Consider the following 13,526-nt stretch of genomic DNA (forward strand, 5'->3'; position numbering starts at 1 on the left):
CATTACTGGAATATGTGTCTAATTAGAGAGCGCTGAGAAACCATATGAGGCCTAAATGCTACAATACCAAATAAGATTGTATTGATTGAGTCATCCTAGACTTACTACGGAGAGAGATTCGAGTTTAAGTTTCTTTTGTATTTGAGAACCGAACGGTAACCACAATACTCTTGACAGAATACAGAACTCTCACATGCAAATGGATAGAGAGCGTGTGTGAGTATCATACACAGATAAAACAAATCCAGAACCTTGCCAGGTTTACAACACCCAAGCTACAGTTTCTCTTTCATAATTAGTTAATTTCAGGCCCATTTAGCCTACCTATAAGCCAGACACACCTGTAGGCAATTCTCTTCTTTAAGGTATTTTTTGAAACAGGAGAGGAATCCAATGATCGGAATATACTAAAATGGAAATTCAATACTATATCCTATGTACTATATCATCTGAAGCAACTCACACCCATCTATCCAAGGCACTTTTATTTTTTTAATTAAGGCAAAAAAAAAAAAAGTTACATCCAAGTTACATTCAGCCATCTTGAGAAAGAACTTATGTTTAGAATTCAGACACCATAACTTAACTCAAATGTCCCTTCAATCTAACCTAGCAAGTGCAATTAACTCAATGACTAAGCTCCAGCATTTTAGCAAAATCTATGATAATCCGTACTATAATCATGAAGCAGCAAAAAAACTCAAATTGAAAACATTTGGGCCTACCAAATCAACAAAGACTCACCTGCAAAGAGGAAATCAATGGACATGTTCCATAGAAATTATATTGATACCTTTTTTTTATTTTATATATACACAAATTATACTGATACCTACGATAATATACTCTAGATTTATTGCCTTAATAAGTTCAAACTTGAAAAAGAAAATCGAAAGAACTTTATTTTTGAATTTATAATGGGTTAAAGGTCTATTTAGATACTGTTTATTGCTGAAAACTGAAAACACTATAACAAAATAATTTTTAAATATATGAATAGTGCCGTGAGACCTAATTTTAAAGTTAAATTTGCATTTTTCTCAAGTTGCGGGTTCCATGAACAGTGCCCATGGACCCAGGTTCCATGAACAGTGCCCATGGAACCACAGAAATGAAACGCAGACGCACTGGATAGTGCAAAACACGCTACCCAAACTCACATTAAGAAAGCCAAAGACAAACTAGCACTTCAAAACCCAAACCAAATATCCAGAACTAGGAAAACAAACTAATACCGACCAATTAAGATAAAGTCGTCATCATCGAGAACCTGAACATCTTTTTCTCCTACAAAATTCTCCCGGCCAATTTCCTTCACCAAATTAACAAACTCTACCCTCTTTGCCAGAGGAAGAGGAACATATGGGAGCCTGAAAACTGGCCTCACAACTCCAAGTTGAGCAAGAGCCGTGTTTAAGCCAATGGGATTTGGCTCTTCAAAAAGCCACTCAATCAGAGGCATGAGCTTTGCATTCAGTGAAGGGTTCTTTCCTCCAAACATAAGTTCCCTCATTAATCCGGGAACAAGGTTGCTAGCAACAGATATCACCCCAGTCGCTCCATAGCTCCATCTAGAATCATGGCACTCATCATCATTCCCACTCCACACTACTATACCATTATCTGTATACTGCTTGACCCGATCATTTCCAACACACTCCTTAACACCAGCCAAGTAAGCACTCCGGGCTATAGTGTGAATTACACCTGGGGGAATATCTTGGCCAGTCCGCGAAGGCACATTGTATATGATGCTGGGACCCATGGATAGAACACTTTCGAAGTGAGAAACCATTCCCTCCTTGGAGGTTTTGCCATAGTAGGGATTAATGTGAAGGGCACCATGCATTCCAACAGCAAAACCCTGTTCGGTAGCATGAATTGCTTCCCTTGTGGAATTGCTTCCAGTGTTTCCAATAACCTTAATTGATCCACCAAAACAGTTTACTGTGTGGCCAATAAGCATTATATGTTCATCCCAGCTCATCAATTGGCCTTCACCAGTTGTGCCACCAACAATAATACCTTCAGCACCATTGACAATCTGCATGTTCACTAGGTCATCATACGCTTCTAGATCGAATCTACCATCAGGTAGGTATGGAGTTTTGATGGCTGTTATCAATCTAAGAGCCTTTATATCATCTGTCGATGTCCTGAAAACATAATAAGAGCATCATTAACAATCTAAGGCACCAATTCTCACTACAAAAAACAAAACAAAAATAAAGTGGATATCTAAGGACAACCACTACAGTACTACCATTTCTTTAAAAACAAAATAAAAGGTTCCATCATTTTATTTACTGACAATGTTATATTTGTTAAAACACAACCACACTTACACCAGCACAAATGCACAACATTATGTAATTTGTACAGACTGACCAGTACACTACCAGCAGTCAGTAAGACAACCAATAAATTTTATTTTACTTGATCAATTCACAATACCAGACAAATGACTCCGACACTCACACTCACCAGCCAGCAATGGATATTTGAGCATAGATTTAGATACTGTTCATGTGGTGCCTCAGTTATTTGAACTTAGAATCTCCATTTGAACAATTCAGGAGGAGAGCATATATACATATTGCAACAATTTTTATTTAAGCAAAAAACTTCCATGTATACAGAGGGTATACAGAGAATGCACCAACATCAGCCTCTCAAATTACAAGAGTGTATATATCTTCAGTCTAGGGACAATAAATGCAGATAGTATGAAAGAAATATTGAATATATAAGGTTATGTTTAGTAACAGTTTTTGTTTTCTATTTTCAAAAACTTGTTTTTGGGAATCTAAAGAAAAAACAATTTTCTTGTATTTTTGAAATCAAAAACATGTTTGGTTAGTTGAAATTAAAAAAATAGTTTTTTGAAAAAAAAAATAGAAAATATCATAATATGTTGTTATTAGGATTTGAACTCTAATGCAACTCATTAAATGAGATAGATTCATAAAATTAAATGCATGTTTTTATTGACTTTTGAAAATTAGAAACTGAAAATAGCCTTTTGTATGTTTTCAGTTTCCTTTACAAATTGAGTTTTGAGAACAGTTTTTGTTTTCTGTCTATTTTGGGTTGCCAAACAAGTTTTTAAGTCTCAAAAATAAAAAATTGTTTTTGAAAACATAAAATAAGGGAAAAAAAACAGTTACCAAACATACCCTAAACTTTTCCTTTAGAACCTAATTAAAGCAAAGCTACTCTCTGACAAATTATAAGTACAATACACATTCACACACCCAGACAATTAAAAAATTAAATACAAGGCACTACAGATGGCACAACAGTCCAGATATTTGATATGAAAAATGCATCTATATGGAAAATGTCATTTGATAATGTACCTATTTTTAACTTCCAAGCTGCGCATTGGAAGATGGAAATTAGGTATTACAGCTGCTTGCGGAGGCCTCCACTTTGCATTCCTACCTCATAGCAACAGAGAAAATTAAATTAGCAAAACAAAGTTTTTGGCAAGAAGACTTGGCCCCTTTCTCAAGTTTCATGCCAGCACTTGTTAGCATTAGAGTTCAGCAAAAGGACAGCCCTCCATACAAATATAAATCAATCTATAAAGATCAATTATATGTCTAAAAGACTAAGTAAAAAAGTAACAAACTAGAGAAATTAATTGCAAAAATAAATCAAATGTACACAAGACTATGCGGCTGAGCAGAAATTTTATTTCATTTGATTCTCAAAACAAAAGTTTAACACAGCAGTTATTCTAGCTTCCCCCCCGCCCTCCCCTCCCCACCCCCCAAAAAAAAAAAAGGCAGTTGAAGGCTTGAAGCAAGTCAATAAAGAAATGTTCTAAATTCAAATGAAAATTTTAAGCATCTAAAAGTTTGTCTATCAAACAAATACTTTCTAGTTTTTAACCAAAAATGTTTTCCAGTTGCTTGGCACAAGATTTCTCCTGCATCCTGGACTAACAAAAAATAGCTGAAGTAAGCATTAACAATAACAAAGGAACCTATACTATGCTTTTCAAAATTGATACAATGTCCATCCTAAACTTCAAACGGAGAAAATTTTCCCCAAGTTATTGCTAATAAGCACTTTGCCTGCTACCTTTAGGATTTCTGTCAAATTTAAAATTCAAAAATCTGCCAAAAACACATTATATACACACTACCAATTGCTCAGCTTTGATGAGGGGGAAGCGCACTCAACCAAAAATAAGTAACAAAGAGCAGAGGTGGTGCCACCTTAAGGCCAGGGTGGTCCTAGGACCACCCTGACCTGAAATTTTTTTTTTTATATATAATAATTTTAAAAAAAATTATTTGTCTACACTTCAAAAAAAAATTGGGAACACCCTCAGTTTTTTTTATGCCAATAAAATCAAAATTTTCTCTATAATTTGTTCTACATTCAGTGGATGAATGATTGCTTGGTTGTGTACATTAAAAGAGATGTAGCTTATAACATTGATAATGAGACCATCATGCAACAATTTCAAAATATAAAAACTGTAGAATTCAATTGTAAACTTTATGTATTTGCGTGTTTTTTTTATTGTTGTTGTCAGTATATGAATTTATCTTTTTATTAAATTGTATAATTTATGTTTCTTAAGAAACGAGAAAAATTCCTGGAGCCGCCACCGACAAAGAGGAAGCTATTAGCATGTCTTCATGTCACAACACTTTTATTCAACAACCTCATTTTGTCAGATGTCATCACCACAAAAATCTTCATTGACTCAACTTAATTAAAACAATAAACAGATTAATAAAATACAAGATTGATTCTACAAAGGTTTTTATCTTATTTTATAATTTGATATTTACAACGGGAGAAGGGGGATTTAATCTACGGACGTCAGTTTACATTCATTGTCACGTCAGTTTGTGAGTGTTTTCTACTAAAATCGAGAGTTCCACTTTAGCTTCGCAACCAACAACCTAGAAACAACATTCCATAGTCTCAAATAAATCCAATTACATGTGGATGGAGAAAACAGGTTTGTGAAACTCGAACATAACACAAAAAAATGTGTGTGTTTGTCTTTGTCTACGCGCTTTAAGGATACGAACAAATACTACATTCTAATTTCGTCCTAATAGCTAATATATATATAATTTCATATTTCTGTTTCTTTTTAAATTGACGAGAAACAAACACCACGACAACAAAAACGGATCACAGATCAGATTTTAAAAAAAATGTATAATGATGGGAGTTATTACTTACTATTAATTAATTAAATAACTAAGTAAGAAAGTGACAGAGCAATTGATAAAACAATAATAATAAGAATAAGATTAACCTCTTATAGTTATCGGGACAGGTGGGACGCGCAAACTGGAGAGCAGGGCCCCTCAGAGACAAGCTATCGCTCTTCAAAGCAGCCATTTCTTTGCAAGTGAGATTTAATCAAAACCCGGATTCGACCCGAATAAAAAGGAGGGAAATAGATTTCAAATGAGATCAGACGAAGCAGAAAAAAAAAATGTGGAGAAGTGGGAGTGGTAGTGGTGAAGAAAATAATGGTGGCAAGGAGAGATTGGTTGAGAGAGTTAAAAGAGGTTAGCGCGGTGGACCCTGGCTTCGCCGTCGCCGGAGGAAGAGGAGGAGGGTTGATTGTGGCTGTGGAGAAACAACACTGAGCGGTGGCTTTCAGTTTAGAGGCGGCTGGGTTTTTCACAGTAAAGAGAGCTCCTTTTTGTAGTTTGAGGCGGGGCTGTGTGGGGAGACTGTGAAGTCAATAATTGGATGGCTTCTGTGCTGACGCGTGTCACTTTTTAGTAGACGTGTATTGATTAAGATGTTTATACGTATTAGGAAATGTAATTTATCACCAATAGATTGGAACATGATAGTAACTAGGAGTCTAGGAGTAGAATTTTTTTTTTTTTTTTTTTTTTACAGCTAGTTTATAATTTTATGTGTATACATAGATACACTTAAAGATATACAGTAAGATACATAATATAATTCATATATATAATTTAAATACTATTGATAGTCATTTTTATATTTTGTTAACTTTTAAAAAAAATTTGGAAGGATATTATTAGGTATAAAATGTAAATTGTCCACTTTTTTTAATTATTGTGAAGTGCTTTTTTTTTTTATTCATTTATTCTAGACTCTTTTATTTTTGTACTTAATAACTCACTCGGATGGATATTTATGATGTAATCTCATATTTGATTTTAAAATTAAGAATAAATAATTTAGGATATATGGCACAAAATTATAACTCTAATTTGGAATTCTAGTTTGAGTTTCTCTCATCTTCACCTATTATTATATATATAGATATATAGACTAAGAGTATAACTTAGATACGAACTGAACATGCCCACTAAATCTAGTTTCAATCAAATCCAAACACCTAATTATTGTATATTTTTAAGGAAAATACTAACGAATACCCTTAGGGTATTAGTCATGACCCTATTTTTAATATCTGTATTGATTAATAAAATTTGTTTGTTTTGAAATAATTAAATTCAATGTGATGATAATGTTGTATTTGACTCCATACATGAATTGTTAGGCATCCTCGATGCCTAGTCTCATTTAATAGCATTCACATCAGAGGACTATGTAGTGCAATTTTTTTTTAAACTTTGTATCCGTTTGGTTCCACTTTTTGAAAGAAAAAAAATACGTTTTTAGTCTCTAAACTTGAATTTAGGTGTTTAGCTTAATTTAGCACGCTTTAGCACGTTTTTGTTTGGTTTAGCTTAATTTAGGTGTTTGGTAAAATTTCATAAATGTGCTTTTTTTCTCAATGCAAACATGAATTTTAGGGCTTGTTTGGTAAGAAATTCCAAACAACAGTTTTCAGTGTTTAAGTGGACCAAAAAAAATAAAAATAATAATAAAAAAATGTTTGGTAGGAAATTTCATTTAAAAGTATTTGAGTTACATTTCTCATTTTTGGGTGTTTGAACATTATATTTAGAGAACTCATTTATACAGTTTTCAGTTTTCAAATAACATTATTTAATGACACTTTTGTAAATATGTTAAAAACTATAAGCCTTGCCTGATATGACTACACATACAAATACCAAATTGTAGGCCCCACCTGATGAGAGAATTTTCTCTCTCTTCAAATAAAATAATAATATTTTTACTATACTAATCATTTAAAAAAAATACATACACATACCAAACACACAATTATGTTTTTTCACATTTTAAAATATATTATTTGAAACATGGTATCAAACACATTTTTTGCATTATAAATACTTTAAACACGTGTTTTCATAATACTTTTTAAACCACAGTTTAACGTCATTTTGTATAACAATATTTGAAATTTGCTACCAAATAGGTCCTAAGTATTCCACTAGCTGAGCAGCAATTGCAAAATGTAGAAATCACAATAACATTACCGTTGGAATTTTTGCTCTTTATCTCTAAAATACCCTCAACTTTCTCATGAACTCTCCATTTTACCCCACTCTCTCACCACAAAATATTTATAAGAAAATCATACGGAGCTAAGCAATTGCATGCAATAATCTAACCACAAAATAGTGATAGCCACATAAAATCATACAAAGTTAAGCAAATTGCAATGATTTAACCACAAAATACTTAATCTAAACTCCTACAAAGATAAGCAAATTGCAATGATCTAGGTCATAGGTTTAGGAATTAGAATTTTTGGGTTTATGGAGAGAGATGTGTTTATATTGATTAGCCATAAACCTCTAGTCTATAGAGCTGCTTTGGGGTTACATGAAGAAAGAGATGGAGGGTGAAGAAATGAGTGGATAGGGTACGATCATACCAACACTAATGCACCGGATTCTATCAGAACTCCGTAGTTAAGTGTGCTTAAGCGAGAGTAGTACTAAGGTAGGTGACCTCCAGGGAAGTGTTCATGTTGCATCCCTTTCTTTTTTATTACCAAAAAGAAAAAAGAGCGGTAGGAGATTCTAGAGAATAATAAGAGAAGGAAAAGGAGAAGATTTTTATGGGAATGGGAAGAAATTAGCGGATGAGAAAAAGAAAAGGAAAAAAAAAAAAAAAAGGAAGTGTTTACATTAGGAAAATTATTGTGTACTCCCGAAGTACCATAAATACGCACTCATTCCTCTCACATGAATGGTGGGTCTCACTAATTAAATTCATGGTGGGACCCACCATTCACGTGAAAGGGGGGAGTACGCATTTATGGTATTCCAAGAATACCTAATAATTTTCCGTTTACATTGGTTTCATGTGTCAGTTGTAATGTTACTATGTAAGGCAATGTACAAAAATAAAAAGTATATTAAATTTCTACTATTATTAACACAATATTTTCACAATAATTTTATAATAATGCTTAAGTGAAAATTTATTGATTCTTATCTTAACTCCATCATTCATCATTTTATTATTATTTAATAATAGCTTGTCATATAAAATTTGTTGTGAAATTTTTATACAAAATGTTGTGTGCGTAGATTTAATCAAATTTGATAATTAAAACAAATAATTGCCATATATATGTGTGTGTGTGTGTGTGTGTGTGTGTAAGGGCACGTTTTGATCCCTAAGCCCAAAGGGTGAAAGGATTTAGGCCCAAAGAGCCTAATACAATGAATTTGTAGAGAATGGGTTAGAAAACTAGGCTCTAATGAATTGGACAACAATTATAGTACATTCAAATGACAAGAAAGCAAATTCAAACTAGTTTTATCCAAAGAAAATCGCCCTCGGTATAATCTGAGGAGATCAATTCTTGTATATATTTCCTTTGAATTTGATTACAAGTCTAGTTCTTGTTGTTACAGTGTTTTTCCCTTAATTCCTCGATCTCCTTCCCTCAGGGTCTTCTTTCTCTTTTATACTATCTTCCTTCTTTCATCTCCACCCCCCACGTGTAGACTAGGTTGTTGGCGTTGATCCTTGTCCCATTAGCACATTTCTGAAGTCTCTAGGAGTAGTTGTAAGGTTGAAAAATACTATTCAAGTATCACTTCTACATTAATGCGGCCAGAGAATTAACTATAGAGCATTCAATGCGGTCGTAACAACTTTCTCTTAAATATTTCATAACTTTCATTTGTCTTGTGCTTTCATGATGTGTATCCTTATCAATAGAATCTTCTGGAATGTTGCTTTGGATGGCAGACCACACCTTCTGACCTCTGCTTTGCTTAGTCATGCCTCCTCGGCCCACCTTCCCAAACCTTCTTAGTCGTAGTTTGCTTGTGGAGTTCTAACTCTTACGTCTTCACTATCGTTTATCTATCCTCGGACAACTAAGCGTCGTTGGACAAGGCCCACGGCCCAATATGTACTCTTGGGCCCTTTATCCCTACAATATATATATATATATATATATATATATATATATATATATATTGTCCTTTATGGTAATTTACACTTCAAACCACAAATTTGATAAGTGCTAGCCAAACACTCAGATTTTTCAAAAAACATTTTTTAACAGTTTTTACCAAACGCTTTGCTTTTTTCAAAAACTCAGTTTCATACCACACTTTTTAAAACCGCCACTTTAAAAAAAATACAGTATCAAAAAGTTGAACCAAACTCACCTTTTATGTTGTTTTATTTAAGTATTGTGTTTCGTTTTTCTTGTACGAAGCTGCATGCATCATTTAAAAATTACACATTAATTGCAGTAAATTTTAACTGCAAATATAAATAAATAAATGCACACACGCACGGGTGCATGCACACACACACACACACATATATATATCTTAGTTAATAAACAAATGTGCGTCATTGACGTGATGGTTACTCCACAAATTCTTAGGTGGGGTAAGAGCCGAGATTCAATTCTTAAAGTTAGGATTTTTATCTTAGATAAAAAAAAATTTAATATAAGCATTTCTCTTTGTTTGTTCTTTTTATTTTATGAAAAAAATAGGCAAAAAATAAATCTATAAGCACATAATTTTCAAACCATTTTTTTTATTTATTGTTTTATGTTGTATTAGGTCCAAATGATGTAAGCAGTAATAGTTAAATGGTTTAAATACTAATAATATACATTTATAGTTTATGTTTTCACAAAATAATAAAATTAAATGGTTTACAAATGAGGACCTAGAAAAAAAATGGTGTCATCAAGTAATAAACCCTGTTAACCATGCTCATCCTCATGGTTTATATTTTGCCATATATATTTTGCCCATTATGGTAATTTACACTTCAAGCCGCAAATCAAACACTTTTAGATTTTTCAAAAAACACTTTTTATCAGCTTTTACCAAACGCTTTGCTTTTTAAAAAAACTCAATTTCATACTGCATTTTTTGAAACCATAACTTTTAAAAAAGCACAGTATCAATTTAAGTATTGTGTTTCGTCTTTCCTGTACAAAGCTGCGTGTATCGTTTTAAATTACACATTAATTGCTGTAAATTTTAACTGCAAATATTAAAAATATATATATATATTGTAGGGACACGATTATTTAACGGCCCAAGAATGACGTTGGGCTCGTATATAAAGGGCCCGAACAATATAATTTATAGAGAGTGGGTTCGAAAGGCAGGGCCTTGATCGTCGGGCAACGGTTTAGTCCTGATTTTACGAGAGCTCATACAAAGGTAGGTTTGGCCTGAATAGCTAAGCCTTACATCGATGTAGCTTGAAGGGTTTGACTCCTCGGACTTAGTCCGAGGAGCATCGCATTCTCACCATTCTCCTCCCTCTTTCTTTTGATCCCCCTTCCCCCCTGGCCCTCTTCCCCTTTTATACCAACGTTTACTTCCCGTTTTTCGTCTACGTGTCCGTTTTTCCTTTTTGGAGTAATGACCCGTCCTATCAATCCATACGTCAGAGTGGTTGGGGGTGGTTGGGAAAAGTTAAATAGCATGGTCTGGAGTATGGGCTTGTCAGACGCAGGGCTCCACATTACGGTGTTGGCAGCTTTCTCCCTTGTACTGCCCTTATACTGAGTTTGTCCTTTTCTTCAAGCGTTTTGTGAAGTGTTGAGCGTGAGATCGTCCTCGGCCACATCCTTAGGCCTTCAAGGGGCTTTCATCGCACGTCCTCGGCAATAGGGCTCCTCGGCCTGGGCTTTGGGCCCTTAACATAAAGTGGGCTGGGACCTCAGATCTCGGGCCCCACAATAGCCCCTCAAAATCCTGCTGCCCGATTTTTAGTTGGGGAGGAGGGTTTTGGTGATGTTGGGCCCACATCATGGCTCACTCAAATTCTGTACTCTACTAATATTTGTGTTTTTCCATTTACATGTGAGACGTGCCAAATTTAAGAGGCATTCCTTTATTCACTCACACGGAGTCCTTTGACTATTCAGTACTCGAGGCGCACCTTCACAAGGATCTTCAGATCCTACGGCTGCGGATGGTTTTGGAAATTGAGCCACATCTGCCTTGTTCGTAACATTCCTTGGAAAGCTGCACAAATTAAATGCCCCTACCTTACCCTCTATATAAGTAGGATAGAAGGTTATTCTCCTTACATACAAACCCTTCGGCTCTTTTCAAAATCATAACCCTTTAGCTATAATCACAGTCTCCATATCTAGTGCTTTCCACCTTTAGGGCAATATGTTTGAGACACGGGCAGGGGTAAAGGAACTACATCCGCCACAGAAGCGCCGGGTCCTTCCGAGACTCAAGGTGGTGTGGTCTGGACAGGGGAGGCACAGATTCAGGGTAATCTTCCGTTTTGACAAGGGGGAAATGGTATTTCTCCCTCTTTCAGTCAAAATCTGAAGCAGGTACTGGTCGCATCAGACTCTTGGTGCGTCAGAAGTAAGGTTTTCCGCCATCAACGCCGTCTGCTCTATCGCAGGCGTGGTTACGTGGAGGCTCATCAACTTCCGACTCCCTGCACCTTTTCTTCAACGGTGCTAGCCTCAAGTTGGGCTCCCTGCACCTTTTCTTCAACGGTGCTAGTCCGACGTTGGGCTCTCTGCACCTTTTCTTCAACGGTGCAAGTTCCAAGCTGGGCTCTTTTGCTGCCTGAGTTATAGGCATGTAAAAGTATTGAGGAATGGTTTCCTTAGACAACATGCTGGAGCTGCTACATCTCTCTTTTCTGCACCTCTTCCTCTGTTTTTGTCTTATTTCCCTGTATCTTTTCTTTCTGCTTATGTAGTTAGTTTCAGTACGAGCTTATTTAAGCTCTTTCATTGTACGCTGTACTGTTTCTTTGTCTTAATAAGAAATGGATTTGTTTCCTTTTAAATATTTCTTTTTCTTTTTCTGCAACAACCGTGAATGGGATACTACATTGATAATTTCCTTTAATGATACTTAGAGCAGGAAACCTTTAAACAGAATCCTATTAATTCGAACTTATCGACATTATCAAGTATAATAATGCTAACTCACAGTAGATTAAACTCATAAAACTAACCGAGATAACAGCTGAGTGCTCTGCAATGTGGGTAAAGCGACCGTCCGAGAACAATGAACTCTAAATAAACCATCCGAGAGGGTTGCCGAGCAGTGAGGGACATTGGCCATGTTTTTTATGATACCTGACCCTATGACAGTCGCATCAATTCCCTTGGTATTGAGGATCCGAGGGTAGATTCTAAGTGCCACATAACGTCCAGGTTGTGCCCCAAAACTTGTATTTCTTCTTCTAAGTAGTTGGTTTCCCCATAGGCTTGAGTCCGAGGACCATACAAGGCCTTGGTTCTGTCCAAAACTTGTAGTTTTTCCTTTAAGTAGTTGGTTTCTCCATAGGCTTGAGTCCGAGGACCATACAAGGCCTTGGTTCTGTCCAAAATTTGTAGTTTTTCTTTTAAGTAGTTGGTTTCCCCATAGGCTTGAGTCCGAGGACCATACAAGGCCTTGGTTCTGTCCAAAACTTGTATTTTTTCTTTTAAGTAGTTGGTTTCCCCATAGGCTTGAGTCCGAGGACCATACAAGGCCTTGGTTCTGTCCAAAACTTGTATTTTTTCTTTTAAGTAGTTGGTCTCCCCATAGGCTTGAGTCCGAGGACCATACAAGGCCTTAGTTCTGTCCAAAACTTGTAGTTTTTCTTTTAAGTAGTTGGTTTCCCCATAGGCTTGAGTCCGAGGACCATACAAGGCCTTGGTTCTGTCCAAAACTTGTAGTTTTTCTTTTAAGTAGTTGGTTTCCCCATAGGCTTGAGTCCAAGGACCATACAAGGCAGGCCTTGGTTCTGTCCAAAACTTGTAGTTTTTCTTTTAAGTAGTTGGTTTCCCCATAGGCTTGAGTCCGAGGACCATACAAGGCCTTGGTTCTGTCCAAAACTTGTATTTTTTCTTTTAAGTAGTTGGTCTCCCCATAGGCTTGAGTCCGAGAACCATACAAGGCCTTGGTTCTGTTCAAAACTTGTATTTTTTCTTTTAAGTAGTTGGTCTCCCCATAGGCTTGAGTCCGAGGACCATACAAGGCCTTAGTTCTGTCCAAAACTTGTAGTTTTTCTTTTAAGTAGCTAGTTTCCTCATAGGCTTGAGTTCGAGGACCATACAAGGTCTTGGTTCTATCCAAAACTTGTATTTTTTCTTTTAAGTAGTTGGTTTCCCCATAGGCTTGAGTCTGAGAACCATACAAGGCCTTGGTTCTGTC

At 35.5% G+C, this 13,526-nt stretch overlaps 1 protein-coding gene and 1 pseudogene across 1 annotated transcript; one reads left to right on the forward strand and one right to left on the reverse strand.

Moving 5' to 3' along the window:
* Positions 1-1,132: 1,132 nt before the first annotated feature.
* LOC126697082 (4-hydroxy-tetrahydrodipicolinate synthase, chloroplastic-like) lies at positions 1,133-5,734 on the reverse strand. The gene is made up of 3 exons (XM_050393917.1): positions 5,291-5,734; positions 3,360-3,440; positions 1,133-2,156 (listed from the first exon to the last, which is right to left on the reverse strand). Exons 1-3 carry the CDS (start codon positions 5,374-5,376, stop codon positions 1,229-1,231), a joined length of 1,095 nt encoding a protein of 364 aa, XP_050249874.1. The 5' UTR covers positions 5,377-5,734; the 3' UTR covers positions 1,133-1,228.
* Positions 5,735-7,763: 2,029 nt separating this feature from the next.
* Positions 7,764-7,882, forward strand: LOC126697940 (5S ribosomal RNA; annotated as a pseudogene).
* The last annotated feature ends 5,644 nt before the right edge of the window (positions 7,883-13,526 follow it).

Source organism: Quercus robur, chromosome 8, assembly GCF_932294415.1.
Source record: "Quercus robur chromosome 8, dhQueRobu3.1, whole genome shotgun sequence".
Lineage (NCBI taxonomy): Eukaryota > Viridiplantae > Streptophyta > Magnoliopsida > Fagales > Fagaceae > Quercus > Quercus robur.